This window comes from Coregonus lavaretus (genome assembly GCF_964263955.1).
Source record: "Coregonus lavaretus genome assembly, chromosome: 26".
NCBI lineage: Eukaryota > Metazoa > Chordata > Actinopteri > Salmoniformes > Salmonidae > Coregonus > Coregonus lavaretus.
The window spans coordinates 11,367,347-11,382,985 of NC_140013.1; the positions used below are offsets into that span (position 1 = coordinate 11,367,347).

The 15,639-nt window shown below is 43.9% G+C and overlaps 2 protein-coding genes across 3 annotated transcripts in view; both read left to right on the forward strand.

Moving 5' to 3' along the window:
- Positions 1 to 227: 227 nt before the first annotated feature.
- On the forward strand, positions 228 to 7,775 carry LOC311101669 (polymerase delta-interacting protein 2-like). Of its 2 annotated transcripts, none has more exons than XM_084142816.1 (11): positions 228 to 412; positions 3,075 to 3,156; positions 3,513 to 3,610; positions 3,722 to 3,821; positions 3,931 to 4,006; positions 4,302 to 4,409; positions 4,778 to 4,923; positions 5,296 to 5,322; positions 5,487 to 5,612; positions 5,897 to 5,976; positions 6,410 to 7,775. In XM_084142816.1, exons 1-11 carry the CDS (start codon positions 231 to 233, stop codon positions 6,522 to 6,524), a joined length of 1,140 nt encoding a protein of 379 aa, XP_083998942.1. In that variant the 5' UTR covers positions 228 to 230; the 3' UTR covers positions 6,525 to 7,775. The 2 variants fall into 2 exon arrangements, with proteins under 2 accessions (XP_083998942.1, XP_083998943.1); XM_084142817.1 differs by having other exon boundaries at positions 3,081 to 3,156.
- Positions 7,776 to 10,417: 2,642 nt separating this feature from the next.
- The window catches only part of LOC311101693 (leucine-rich repeat-containing protein 75A-like), a gene marked incomplete at both ends in the record, with an annotated part of 36,876 nt that continues 31,654 nt past the window's right edge, over positions 10,418 to 15,639 (forward strand). The window contains one exon of the mRNA XM_084142845.1: positions 10,418 to 10,672. Within this exon, the coding sequence (XP_083998971.1) occupies positions 10,418 to 10,672 (255 nt within the window). The remainder of the gene's footprint in view (positions 10,673 to 15,639) is intronic.

A 15,639-nucleotide genomic window follows, 5' to 3' on the forward strand; every position in this document is an offset into this window, starting at 1 on the left:
CCAGACATTCCTAGCTAAATTCTTGCTTGAGAAATGTCTCTTTGCTAGGAATATTTTTGTTAATTTTTTACCATTTTAATTGAAAACAATTACAGTAATGTACTATATTGTTACCCAGAAGTGATTTGATATTGAGATAAAAATGGCTGCATTGGACCTTTAAATCAACTTTGAAATTCGCACGCGTTTATACACGTGAGCCTCGGAGTGCATGTGCAGAAGTAGGAAAGATGGCTGCTTGTGCAATTCGACGAGGTTTTCTGACTGCTGTCAGTAAATACAACAAGAAACACACACATAGAATATTGAGTGTTATTGAAGGGAGTAGTGGACTTGAGGTGAAGAGACCCCGGTTACCGTGTTTAGCATGTGGATTGCCCAACATTCAGCAGACGAGGTTCATGTCGTCACGGTAAGGGGTACCTTCTAAGCTAATGATATGTCCTAGCTAGCTAACGTGAGTTAGCTAGCTAGCTAGTTTGTCCACGGTCTTGAATGCTGCCCAATGATGCATCATTGATGCTGCCACCGCTAACCTATAAGATTGACAGCTAGCTAAGCTAGCTATAGCTACCTGGCTGACTTTACAAGCAGTGAACTTCAGTTCTCTCGCTATATATATATATGAATGAAAATAAATGCTCTGCTAATTAAATTATTGCGCAACACTTGGCAAGGAGTCAGCTTGGATAGAAACTTGCAGAAACAGGAAGGTGCCTAGCTATAATTTATGATTGGCAAATAGTTTGCATAGAGCTACAACGATTGTCACATTGCACGAGCTCCTGTTGTCAGACAAATCAATTCGTTTTTAGTATATCCCAATTTACATATCGAACTCTGTCATATCAAACAGTGTCATATGTTAGCACTTTGTTGCACTTGATAACACACACAGTTTATAGATATACCTTAACTTACAAGCAGAGCTGTGCCTATTTTCAGTATTCATAACTAGACTCACCGAGACCGTTTCTATCTACAAGCCATCAGACTGCTGAACACTTGAACTGGATTGACCACCTACTCTGATTCTCTGCGCTCATGCACACACCCACACATAGTGTATTTGGAAAGTATTCAGACCCCTTCCCTTTTCCCCATTTTGTTAAATTACAGCCTTATTCTAAAATTGATAAATGTTTCCCCCCCCTCAATCTGCACACAATTCCCCATAATGACAAAGCAAAAACAGTTTAGAAATGTTTGCAAATGTATGTGTGTATATATATATCACATTTACATAAGTATTCAGACCCTTTAATCAGTACTTTGTTGAAGCACCTTTGGCAGAGATTACAGCCTAGAGTCTTCTTGGGTATGACGCTACAAGCTTGGCACCTGTATTTGGGGAGTTTCTTCCATTCTTCTCTGCAGATCCTCTCAAGCTCTGTCAGGTTGGATGGGGAGCGTTGCTGCACAGCTATTTTCAGGTCTGCAGAGATGTCCGGGCTCTGGCTGGGCCACTCAAGGACATTCAGAGACTTGTCCCGAATCCACTCCTGCGTTGTCTTGGCGGTGTGCTTAGGGCCGTTGTCCCGTTGGAAGGTGAACCTTCGCCCCAGTCTGAGGTCCTGAGCAGGTTTTCATCAAGGATCTCTCTGTACTTTGTTCCGTTCATCTTTCCCTCGATCCTGACTAGTCTCCCAGTCCCTGCTTCTGAAAAACATCCCCACAGCATGATGCTGCCACCACCATACTTCACCGTAGGGATGTTGCTAGGTTTCCTCCAGACGTGACGCTTGGCATTCAGGCCAAAGAGTTCAATCTTGGTTTCATCAGACCAGAGAATCTTGTTTCTCATGGTCTGAGAGTCCTTTAGGTGCCTTTTGGCAAACTCCAAGTAGGCTGTCATGTGCCTTTTACTGAGGCGTGGCTTCCATCTGGACACTCTACCCGAAAGGCCTGATTGGTGGAGTGCTGCCGAGATGGTTGTCCTTCTGGAAGGTTCTCCCATCTCCACAGAGGAACTCTAGAGCTCCATCTCCATCGGGTTCTTGGTCACCTCTCTGACCAAGGCCCTTCTCCCCCGATTGCGCAGTTTGGCCGGGCGGCCAGCTCTAGGAAGAGTGGTGGTGGTTCCAAACTTCTTCCATTTAAGAATGGAGGCCACTGTGTTCTTGGGGAGCTTCAATGCTGCAGACATTTTTTGGTACCCTTCCTCAGATCTGTGCCTCGACACAATCCTGTCTCGGAGCTCTACGGACAATTTCTTCGACCTCATTGCTTGGTTTTTGCTCTGACATGCACTGTCAACTGTGGGACCTTATATAGACCGGTGTGCCTTTCCAAATCATGTCCAATCAATTGAATTTACCACAGGTGGACTCCAATCAAGTTGTAGAAACATCTCAAGGATGATCAATGGAAACAGGAGTCAAAGGGTCTGAATACTTATGTAAATAAGGTATTTCTGTTAAGAAATTTGCTAAAATGTCTAAACCTGTTCACTTTGTCATTATGGGGTATTGTGTGTAGATGAGGAAAATATTTAATTTAATCCATTTTAGAATAAGGCTTACGTAACAAAACTTGGAAAAAGTCAAGGGGTCTGAATACACTGTATATTGTACATACATTCTACACGCACATCACGACTGCTCTAGACTCTTATTATACTGCTCAAATTATACACTGTCTGATTTGTGATTGAGATTTAGTCCAAGGGGGATGACTATGAGATGACCCATGTGTGTTCCTGTCATCTCAGTGCTCATGTTATGTATTGCATGTACTAGGTTCCATTTCCAATCTGCTACAACACTTGGCTATGTGAGACTAATGTAGGCCTACAGTGTGATGTAGAGGTCTTCTTGGCTCCATAAAGTTGGACCCAAGGACAATCAGACCTGGACCTGATCATTTAAATAAAACAATTTTAAAAGGGGAACAATCAGACCCAAACCCGACTGGACCCGACGACAACCAGACCCAACCCGTACTCTTCCGGGTCTAGACAAGACACGATTTTGACCCGAGTGGTCTCAGGTATTCGGGTTCGGGTGGACCCGTGAACACCTCTAGTGTGATGTGATTTTGCTCCAGGTTGTCATAGTGTGGCCTGTGTTTGGCAGGAACAGGCCAGAGGGGAAGGTTCTGGAGACGGTGGGAGTGTTTGAGGCGCTGAAGCAGCACGGCAAATATGAAACAGGCCAGGTAAGAGAGCCAGCGCCATGCAGTTTACCCACCCAGACCAGAACTATTTGTCCTGTCTTTCCCTCTTCATAATCATCATATTTTGCCTCACTGTCATAGGCCTAAATATTAAGGGGCTGGCTTGATTCCCAGACACAGAGTATGCCTAATTCTGGACTAAATAGAGATTCTCATTAAAGTTTGCTTTTCAGTCCGGGACTAGTCTTAATATGTGTCCGGGAAAAGGACCCTAGGCGAATGGTGGTCCTGTACAATAAACGTAGGCCTATGTCGTCCAGTGTATGTATACTGTAGTTGCCCTTGTCACAAAGTTATTTCCAACCTCAAGTCTATGTTTCTCCATGTTCTCTCCTCAGCTCTTCCTTCATAGTGTGTTTGGCTACAGAGGGATTGTGTTGTTCCCCTGGCACGCCCGTATCTATGACAGAGATGTCATTCCTCCCATGTCTGACAGGTGCGTATCACATCTCCCACCGGTAGGGCCAGGAGTTTTTATTTTCTTAGATGTGTGCTCTATGTTGTATTTGATTTGTCTGATTTTTAACACCCATGTTCCGTCCTTCAGCAAGCCAGAGCCTCCTGGTTCACATGGGTCAAAGGAGGTGAAGGGGAAAACTCATACCTATTACCAGGTCCTCATCGACACACGGGACTGTCCTCACATAGTACGTTACCTCTGAACACTACCAATGCAATGTTCATACTGACTAGACCTAAATGATGACATGTGCCAGACTGCCGGTCTTCTAGTTGTTTCTCCTGTTGTGTTGACAGTCTCAGAGGTCTCAGACAGAAGCAGTGACGTTCCTGGCGAACCATGACGACAGCAGAGCCCTCTATGCCATCCCAGGTAAACAACATGTTCTGCTGCTCCCTATGTCGTAAATGGCTATACGCTTTGATTTCTTTTCAAACAGGACAATTTGCTAGCGGAGTTGTAAAAATAATAATTTTTTTTCATTCCCCCACCACCCACAAAAATGCTTTTGAGTTGTTATCAGCAAATGGAACTCAGTGTGTATGAATAATCTTGGCTGCCATATGATTTTGTATAACTACCCTAGTTACTTCCTTGTACTACTTCTGTCCCTGCCAGCCTCCTGACTGACTGACATTCTGCCTGGCTGTCATTGTGTGTGTTTCAGGTCTGGACTATGTGAGTCATGAGGACATCCTGCCCTACAACTCCACAGAGCAGGTCCCCATCCAGCACGAGCTGTTTGAGCGCTTCCTCATGTTCAACCCTGACAAAAGTAAGCGCCAGCCACTCGCTGCTTTCCAGTTTCCACGTATCATTTCATTGTACAGCATAGTATACATTGAGTGTACAAAACATTAAGAACACCTGCCTAATATTGGAAAGTGCAGGAGTCCTTCATTTTTTCTACACTCAGTGTACATTTCCAGTTATTTTTGGGAACATTCCCAAATTCCAACTTCTGTAAAGTATACCATTTTCAGTTTTAAAAAACATTCAGGAGTACTATGAAGTGTTCAATGTTTTTTTTTTTAAACATTCACAGGTACTGTAAAGTATACAATATATCCAGTTATTTTGTGAGCATTCACAAGTGTGTAGTGTGTGTTAGGACTGTGTAAACTGAGTGTCCTGTGTGTCCAGCCAGCCCAGCTCCCCCGTTCAGTGCGAGGGACACTCTGAAGGCATGGCAGGAGAAGAACCATCCCTGGCTGGAGCTGTCCGACGTGCACAGAGAAACGACGGAGAACATCAGGGTCACTGTCATCCCCTTCTACATGGGCATGAGGGTAAGGATGATGTCGCTGTTGGGCTCTTTCTCAAAACTCTGTCCTCTCATTGCCGCTTCTTTTTATTGCACTGATCTGAAAGAACTGACCCGGTGAAAGCCAGTGTAATGATGAGCTTCCACCATATTGTTTTCACCTCAAGTCTTTTTCAGTCAGTGCAGATGAACGGGAGGACAGATTAAGACATTGAGAGAGAGCCTCAGTGTTCCTATCAAATAAATATTATGCCGGATCCTATGAGCTCTTTCCGTAACTCACCCCTTTCAATAATGTTCTGCTCGTCCCGGAGTCCTCCCACTCTGTCGTGAGATTCTTATGATGATCTTGAATCTGCCTACGCACAAGGAATAAATACTGTATTTTCTTTCTCAGGATGCTCAAAATTCACATGTTTACTGGGTAAGTTACCTTTTACAATTCCCTGAAAAAGGACAAATAATTTCAACTTTTACTAATGTATGATGTAGGCCTTGTATATCCAGTCAAGGACACATGTAGACTGTAAGAACAGCAACATAATGTGTACCAAATTCTGCTGCTGATATGGTGTATGTGTCTCACAGTGGCGGTACTGCATCCGCCTGGAGAACATGGGCAGTGAGGTGGTGCAACTGAGGGAGAGACACTGGAGGATCTTCAGCCTGTCAGGCACCCTGGAGACGGTCCGAGGCCGGGGGGTCGTAGGCCGGGTCAGTAGTACAACCACCACCACACAATGGAATTACAAACTCTCAATGGCTGTGTCGGAAAACGTTACTAGCTGGCAAAATACTTTCTTCTTCTGTCCTTGTTTCCTCAATTCCTCTCCAAGCCCATTGGATGAGAGGATCTAAGGTCCCTTCCTTGGGCAACCTCCTCCAATGAGCTTTGAGGGAACAAGGACAGAGGAAGCATATATTTGACACAGCCATTCAAAACCGTATGTTACCTACACGACTGAGTAGAGACCATAACCAATCGTTTTTGTCCCCAGGAGCCAGTGTTGTCCAAAGAGCAGCCAGCCTTCCAGTACAGCAGCCATGTTTCCCTTCAAGCACCCAGTGGACACATGTGGTAAGTACTTCCCAGCTTACCCTTGGCTTCTACACACAGGAACATGACAATGGAACTGTATTATTAACATGAGTTAAGAGTATTGCTGTGTTAAACGTCTTACTGTAGGTCGTAGAAGCAGCACACACAGCAGTACTTGAAATGCAGGTTTATGGATGTTCTGGTCTAAGACTGACTTGTTAAACTGGTTTAGCTATTTGAACCTGTTCCTTGTGTTAAATATAAGCTGGGGAAACCGTGCTATGGGATTTGATTGATGTTTGAGTGATTCTTGTACAAATTTACAGGCAAGTAAACAAACAATTTTAAACACAGGAGTAAACGCAAGAGTAACTCAAGCTTTCCAACATCAAAAATAAATAACATCAACAACCTTTCTCACATTTATTACGGAGTTGTGATGGTCAAGATTCTAATGATGCTCTCTGTGCAGGGGGACGTTCCGCATCGAGAGGACGGACGGCTCCCACTTTGATGTGCGCATTCCCCCGTTTTCCCTGGAGAGTAACAAGGATGAGAAGGCACCCCCTGCTGGCTACACCCTCTGAGGCAACGCAGCATCACGGCCACGTCTCTCAGCGCAGTCTGACAGCCAAGCCATCCTTCGGAATGGATCAAAACCCTTCCTCTGCTTTTCCTCGTTGAGATTTTAAGAAACATATTTAATCGAGCACGTTGAAATGAGATGTTCAATGAAAAGGGACATAATGTCCTCCCAACACTTGTAGCTAATGAAAACTTGAGCTTTTTAGTGGAAAGGAGAAGGACAAGCGATCAGTCACCGAGGTTGTTGCTTGAGATCGTTCTGCATAGGCAGAATGGCTCGGTGAGCACTGATGCTATTAGCTTTTATTATTATTGAGTGGGAATAAATGAAACCATTGTTTCTCTCAGCCATAGTTGCTTGACCCAGAGGTACAGGTCTAATGCCAGGCTCCCTTGGTGTATTTGATTGGTGTTTCTAAATAGTTCAAATCAGCGGACCTGGTGGGAAACCATTTGAAAGGACTTTACTAAAGCCAAATAGAACATGTCCAATAGTAGCCCTACTCTTTAGACCTCAGTCAGTCAAGTCTAGACCTCATGTTGCTCTCTGATGTATAGTATTATGAAAATTCCTCGTGAGTGTTGTGTGCCTGTTTGGCTTGTTTGGCACTTCTTTGAGCCTCTGTGATGGGGCCTGTGGTGAAACATGTAGAAAAGGGAACGAAAACCTTGGTTATGTCTCAAATGGCACCCTATTCCCTATAAAGTGCACAGGCCCTGGTCAAAGTAGTGCACTATGTAGGGAATCGGTTTCCGTTTGGGATGTTGCCCTTGAATGTAGTAAGTGAATACAGGAGGAATCGGTGAGCTAAGGATGTCATAGTGACCCACATTGATGTTACCAACTGTAGGTTTGTCTGATATGAGGGCCAGGTTCAGGAGGGTGCAATGTTCTGTTTCAGATAGGAATGTCATGCATGGAGCAGACATGGTTCCTCATTCTACATGACAGAGAATCATGTCTGTTCCACACAATGTATTTATATCTGAACATTTCATATTGTTGTGCCCTACTGAATTTGACCATGGTGTGTGTTGGTGAGGGAGGTGTCTGGGAGACTGACTGGCTGCAATGCTGCTCGAGTCTGTCGTATCCATACCTTGAGTCAGTTCTGTGGGTTGAAGTCTCAAAGTTTGAGTTTGCCTTGTTAAGGGAGGAAACTAACTTTTTGATAGGTGGTTTGAAATTACTGTCTAATGGTTGAATGATGTTCTGTAAAATAAAGTTGTAAAGAAAAATAAATATCAATTTTAAAGAAATGGTCAGATATTTACTGTATCGATCAGCAAATGGACAGTGTTAGTCTACCCCAGGGTTTCTGTCCTTGGCACCCAAAGGCGTGCACGTTTTGTATTTTTGCCCTAGCACGACACAGCTGATTCAAATAATCAACTAATCATCAAGCTTTGAGAATTTGAATTAGCTGTGTAGCGTTAGGGCAAAAACCAAAACGTGTACCCCTTGGTGTCCCGAGGACTGAGTTTGGGAAACGCTGGTCTACCCTATCCTTGCAGGAGAGTGGGGCATTTGGCTGACGCTGCAGCTGACAAATGGAGCTGTGTGCACTCAGCGTATTAGGACAGCACAAGGTCATACGTTTCCCCCCCTCTTGCTGTTCATATAGAAACCTCATATCTGGAAGAAATCCAGTTCCATACTAACCACAGGCAATCACACAGATTTGAGTTTTTGAAGCCATCATGGGCAGACACTATGAAACTTCATTTAATAGTTTTTAATGCATTTGAATAGGGCAACTAGCTCAGCTGATATATAGCACGTACTGTTGCTATACGTGTAGTTCCTTCCAAGGGAAGGTTAGAGTATACAGATGGTAAATATTACTAGATTATGCGGAACAGTTATCGTGATCACTGAGAGCAAGCACACTGCTAGACCAAAACCCCTACAAACATGCCCCCATCTTTCCTGTTGTATCTCTGACCTGTGATTTGGTTCTTGCTGCGCATCTTGAAATCATATGATTGTGTGGTCCATTTTATTATTGAACATGAAATGAAAATGTTATTTGATGGTATATTGAATATAATTTTTACTCCCAGTTCAATTCTAACTGATGACAGTGAGTAGCCTATCGGCTACAGGGATTTCTATTCATTTTAAATCCGAGAAATAGGCTACTTACATATTTAGAGAAAAAAATACTATACTATGCTTAACTATTCTTATAGTTTAATACTACACTATAATGCTATAAAACAATACTATGGCCCTAAAATAAGAAGATACAATATGTAATTCCACGCAGCCAACACCAGAGGTCAATATAATGCAATACAATATTCACGTAAACAGACCAATGCTGCAGATTTATGATGTCATTTGAAATACTGCTATTACGAGACTAAAAGTTGCTGTTGAAGTGGTCTTTGCAATGTGCTTATTGTACAAGCCAAGGTCATAATGTTATCTAAGTATTTGCATGTCATAGTTCTGAGTGTGTTATTGAAGTGTTACGTTATTGTAGGCACTACCCCGTCCCCATACACCGTTCAGAAGAAAAGGCAAAGATATCATGGATTGGCCTAGCTATAGTTGTTGCAATATCCTCTTGGCAGGACGACTTTGTAGTGGGGAGCAGCCTGCCCAACCCATCCCTCAGTGCGAGGACTTGAGGAGAGAATCGCTCACACGCACTGTACACACCGCGCCTGCTCCGGTCAGCTCCTCTGACAGTGCGCAGCCTATAATTCAGTCCGGACAAGAGACACCTTCAACCAGGTCCCGGACTCTACCCGAGGCTACTACTGAGGTCGTTCTAACAGGACATGCCTCGAATAGCGAATCATAGAATATAGGAACAACGATTCCAATATCTTGCAAAGGAAAAGGTTGACATCACATGTGAATGATTTGGAGAGGCAGAGGGGTATAAACAAACGGAGCAGATAAAGATGTTTACATTACCATGCCCTGTCTCCATCGCCACCACCACATTCGTATAGCTTCCTCTTCATTTTCTGCACAGACGCAGAATGCATTGAATAATTGATTAAAAGGGAAGAGGAATCCAATGTCGACGGGAGGAGAGGAGATACTCGTGACACTGACAGTCACATCAATTTAGGAGCGGCCCTTAAGAGGATGCCGTTTATATTTGAAGGGCAGAAATGAAGTCATCTCCAGGATAGCACCGGCCACTGTGAGCGAATGCATCCGACCGGAGTTTGCTGGCGATCTGCGGGACTGCTATTTGCGTCCATGCTGCGGGAATCATCCTCCGAGCTCTTCCCGACTTGAGGGGCTTTTACCAGCTTATTGTTATAACAGTGAATTCGTTAAAATGATTTCGTGGTCTAGAAGACGGCTATTCCCGAGGCTTTTTTGCAACATTTGTGTCATCGTTTGCTAAAGGACTCTGCGCATAGAGAGCTGATCATATTTCACATAGCTCTGACATTTTTATCCTAACAAAATTCTGTAGAAAACATTTAATTATTTATAGGCTATGTTCCGTGAATTGCATAACAAAAGTTTTGGCTTGTGTCCCGGGTTGAAGAGTGTAGGCCCTATGGGGTTAAGTGTGTGTCTGTTTGTGTTTACAGTAGGCACGCGTAGCAGCCAATTCGCACAAGTTTATTATGTGAGTTAGACATTTTATTAAAATTTGAATGAATGTGTTGGAGGTTGTTTCCCCCACGGGTATCGTACTCTAACAGCTGGACAGTGTACCATTCACTAGGGGACAGGTGTGTTGTCCAACGAGTCAGGTGGGGAACGAACCCAGAGGTCCTATCCACTTTAAGGCCTCTTGACTTTATGTGTGGGGGGGTTTAATGTTTAGTGCAAAAACAAATATTTGTATGCAAGTCAGCCTTGCATGACTGCATGGGGGAGCAAGTCATTTCTTACAGAAGATTCTAACATCGGAACATGGGCACCAAACAGACCAAAGGTGCTGGGTGCCAAGACGCTGGGCCCAGCCCACAGCACGGGTGGAAACGGACCCCTACCAAGGAGAGGGGTGACATCTTCACCTCCTTCATGTTGAGGTCAGGGGACCGGCTGTGTCATGGAGGGACCCCTCTGCCCTACCAGCGCCGCATAGGCATGATCCAGGAGATGATGCTGATGGCCAAGCAAGGCAAACAGGACAAGGCCACAGAGATGCTGCAGACACTCCGGCAGGTGTGTGTACGTGTGTGTGTTTATGTAAGTGTGTGCGCACGTGTGTTTATGTGTATGTTCTTGACTGTGTGCCTGTGTGTGTGCCTGTGTGTGTGTGTGTGTGTGTGTGCTTGTGTGTTCATGTGTGTGTGTTTGCCTGTGTGTGTGTTTATTTATGTCTGTGTATTTATGTGTGCGCACGTACGTGCACACGTGAGTTTCATCTACTGTAAGTAAGCATTTCACAACACCTGTTGTATTCGGGGGATGTGACAAATACAGTTTGATTTGATTTGATACTATAACCCCAAATCCCATGTCAGTTCACTGCAAATCCTAGTCTGAGTCTAGATTACATCAAGTCCTTCGCCAGGTCAGGGATACACAGATGAGCTTCAGAGGACAGAGGAGGGCAGACAGATGGACTGATGCAGAGACAGGTAGAGAGGTGTGATCATCAGAAAACTGGTTGTGCTTTCTCTCAATGAGGTCGTGATTAGCTACCACAGACACACTGACACCGTGTGCCCCAGCACACCTCACTTTAAGGGACATACGTAGCTAGAGGGACTGTCTTTCTGAGTGAGGAGAGGATGTGAATACTAAGGAAGACCAATTCAAACTACACCTCCATTCTATGTCACACCAGAGTCGTGTTCACTAGGCACGAAACGGAAGAAAATGGGAAGAAACGGAGAGGTGCTACCTGAACTTGTCTAATATGAAACAGTCGTTGTTGTCGTTTTCCGTTGAACAATGTTATGAAATGTTTTGCTACGATGTGCCCTGATGAATACGACCCAGCATTCGAATACAGTCAAATTACCAAAGGATATTAGGTAAACTTAGATGACAGATATTCATTTACACCAACAGCTATCTACAGTATCTGCTCTTGTTCTGATACCATAACAAGCCGATGAGATGCATCCTGCAACTCTCCCATGTCCTTCCCGCCCCGCACCTCCTTTGCCCCTCTGTCCATGGTTTTGGTGAGAAAGCATAACTCATCCTGGGCTGTGTCATGTTGCTGAAACAGATGCCCAGAGGCTCGCCTTCACTGCTGATGCAATTAGAGGAGTGGCACACTTTATGGCCCCTCTGTGATGGCATTCAGCCTGGCTCGATCGGCCTGTGGGAGGATGGAGAGAGAGAGACCTTTACACTTTATGTTGAATATCGGACATGATTTCATCGATTGGTTCATTCCTTTTGTTGATATCACCCTAAAGGGTTATTGATTTTAATTACTTCAACACTAGGTATAATTTGTTACGATCAAATTATTGTCTCACGTAGACAGCCTGGCTGTCATATTGTCTCATTCCCTGTATACATTTCGAGCTTTGCAAAAATAGAAGCCTGGAAATAGAGGCTATGTTCCAATCAATCCATGTAGTATCCAATCTCAGAAGATGGAGGTTCCAGTATGGGAGGCGCCGGCTGTGTAAACTTAAGGCTTAGGGGTTGTCCTGTGGATCATAGTGGTGAGGTCAGACAATCCTCACCCATTAAGGATTTTTGGTGCACTCATTGATCGTGTCCCCGCTTATAAATATCTCAGCATCTAGATTGACAAAAAGCTATTTTTCAAAAAGCATGTTGATGATTTAGAAATTAAGAATTAAAATAGGCTTCTTCTATAGGAACAGGTCTTTCATTAACTAGCAGAAAACGAATCATTCAGTCAACATTCATTCCTGTTATTGACTATGGCAAAATAGTCTATATGAATGCAGCTGCCACTGTATTGAAGCCATTGGATGCAGTTTAGCATAGCGCATTGCGCTTTATTACAGGCGATTGGTTCAGTACACATCGTTGCATTTTGTATCAGAAAGTAGCCCTCTTTGAAGTCTTGTAGAGTGATGCATTGCACTCTTTTTGTCTATAAAGCCTTCTTGCATAAACCTCCACCATACCTTACCTCATTCTTAACCTTCAGATGTATAAGTTACCAGACCTGGACTCAGGGATGGCTAACTCTGGAGATCCCTTCCATCTCCACCGAGTTAAGTAAATCTGCTTTGAGTTTTTTTGCGCCTCATGTGGAATGAGTTGGTGCAATTCAGGCGGATGTTAGATGGACAATGTGTTTGTTTCAATCTGAACAATGTGTTTGTTTCATATAATTGTGTTTTGCTCTTTGTGTTTTGTGTTTGCTTTATATGTAATTGATGTGTATATAGATAAGTATAGTGTAATTGTTGTTTATTGATGTGTTCACGCAGGGCTCATCTGCGAAAGACACTGTGGTCTCAGCATGACTCCCTACTTAAATAAAAAAAATCCCTGCTGGTTGTGGTTCAGAGATCAGAGCCTCTGTTTACAAAGCGTCTCATAGTAGGAGTGCTGATCTAGGATCAGTTTTGTAATTTCAACCAGACTGAATTAGATTATAAGGATGAGGGGACCTGATCCTACATCAGCCCTCCTACTCTGAGACACTTTGTAAATATAGGCCCAGGCTGAGATGAGGCCAGGAAGGGACACACAGTGGATTATCATGTCATTATCAATCCCCTAGCTCCAAAAGGGTTCTTCGGCTGTCCCCATAGGAGAACCCTTTTTGGTTCCAGGTCCCTTCTTGGTTCCAGTTAGAACTCTTTTGGGTTCCCTCTGTGTAAAGGGTTCTACATGGAACTGAAAAGGGTTCTACCTGGAACCAAAAAGGGTTCTATGGGGACAGCTGAAGAACCCTTTTGGAACCTTTTTTTCTAAGAGTGCAGAGGGTTCCCCTATGGGAACAGCAGAAAAACCCTTTTAGGTTTTAGATATCACCTTATTTTCAACACACACCTGCTACACTTAAGTGATAATGCCAGAGAAGCCGGTGTTTGGAGGATATATTGGCACAGGTGTTGTTAAGCCTGAGACGAAGTCAAGTGCCGGCACAAATCCAAGGTTGCTACCCAAGTCGGATGGTCGTTTGTTCTATCGGTTCCGTTGCCAGAGTCGCGACCCAGTTGTTCAGTCCTTTTGTTCTGTATCTATGGATGCGACCCAGTCATTTGTTCTAAATGGTCTATTGCCATACTGGCTGGCAACGTTCTTATCCCTTGCTTGCTAGCTAGCCAACTACGGGTATCTTACAGTCACGTCAAACAGTGCAGCCAGAATAACAGCAAAGTAGCTGCATTTACGTTTGTTTAAGCTGTTTTCTAGTGACAGTTATTTGGATACATCCATAACAATGAGCTAATGATGCGCTATTTCGCCTGGCATAGAAAATGTGCTCTCTCGTCAGGACACTGTTGTCCAGAGGAGCTAGCCAACAACACAGCTAACACAATCACTTCAAACTGAAGCTGGAAAGACCGCAAACTAGCTGCATTTCATTTAGTTTTAACTGTTTTCTATTGACATTGTATATCCATAAAATGATGCCAGCTGATTAATGATTTCGACTGGCTGAGAAAAGCTGTTTGTCTGTCTGTCTCCTCCCGACTCCCAACACGTTCATTACTATGGGACAGCTAGAGATCACATTTCAATATTGAAACAATGTTGCAAAGGTCGGAGAGACAGACAGCAAGGTTTATACAAAACTCCATAGTTGAAAACCAAATGCTAGTCTAAAATAAATGGGAGATAATTTCTAGATGCTTTTTATAGTGGAGATCAAGTTAATAAATTGCCTGGCTGGGCTGATGAGACAGTGGATTGCACAGTGAGATGGAACAGAGTAAATAGGCATTTCAACGTCATAGCTTTAGCAGGTGGTAACTTGTGGAATAGACACCGGCTGGAATACGGTTTTAACCAATCAGCATCCAGGATTAGACCCACCCGTTGTATAATATAGTATAATCACCATGCCCTGAGTCCACACAGCAACAGGTTGATTAGAAACTAAACTGTTGATTCTGATGCTGTTACTGTTTTTCCTGCTAGTTAATTTGGGGGTAGAAGACAGAAAGAGAGAAATGGATGTAGAGGGAGAGAGACTTAGATAGAGAGAGTGTGAGAGAGACAGAGGGAGAGAAAAGAGAGAGTGATGTGGAGGGTAGACAGAGAGAGTGCCTGTTCTTCGAAAAAGACGGAGAGACTGAGAGAAGCATCTCAGTTCACTGGCAACCAGGTGCACCCCGTTGTTGCCCGGATACCATGGAAATTCCAATTAAATGGGAACTGATTAATGAAGGGGCACCTCTGTTAACACCTATTGTACCGAAAAACTCTTAATTTCTCCTCCTGAGTCCGTTTGCAGGGTTTTTACAGGGAGTCCACTTGATGATGAATGTGACTAATTGATATGGGAGGAATACTCTAATGAAAGACAATTTATTGTCCTCACTTCCCTCGCTAACCCTCCACTCACATCACAATCACCACCACCACCACCACCACCACCTTACAGTTCAAATAATTTTGCGGCTTTAGTGGTCATAGTCATTCATTTTTAATAGCGGACTATTGACATAAAAAATGCATGGCCTTTTCTTGACTAGAGGGACTAGCTGCTCAAATGTCATTTTTTTCTTTCCGCCCTTTCTCTCTCTCCACCTCAAAGTCTCACTCTGCCTTTGCCATGTTGTTTTTACCTTGGCTAGAACCATAGACCACCCCCATTCCCCACTACCCACCCCTCGCCCCTCTCCCCCCTCACCAATTTGTGGCCTCTGTAAATGCAGGTACCTAAACCTGCTGTGTTCTGCTCTGCCGAAGATAACACACAGAGATGGCAGATACATTTCCATTTAGGGGTTATCTATTTGCATAGCTGCTTGATTTCTTATCGCTCGCTCGGCTGGCACTGGGAGAATTGCCTCCCTCATGTCCTGTGACTCATCCAGCTGTCATGGATGCATACACCCGCACACACACACACACACACACACACACACACACACACCCTCAAACGGCCGCACGCCACACAGTTCTAACGTTATTCTGGATGTTGCCTCAATGCTAGGGTAAAAAGCAAAGAAAGCAAAGAAAAACTCAATGTTGTGTTTGTATTGAAACTGCTATGATGCACCTGTTGA

What these genes read in the sequence shown, in the direction of transcription:
- LOC311101669 (XM_084142816.1), top strand. Translation starts at nt 231, where the DNA reads ATGGCTGCTTGTGCAATTCGACGAGGTTTTCTGACTGCTGTCAGTAAA. An exon ending in ACGAGGTTCATGTCGTCACG is followed by an intron (nt 413 to 3,074) that starts GTAAGGGGTACC and finishes TGTGTTTGGCAG; the next exon opens with GAACAGGCCAGAGGGGAAGG. An exon ending in AGCCCTCTATGCCATCCCAG is followed by an intron (nt 4,007 to 4,301) that starts GTAAACAACATG and finishes TGTGTGTTTCAG; the next exon opens with GTCTGGACTATGTGAGTCAT.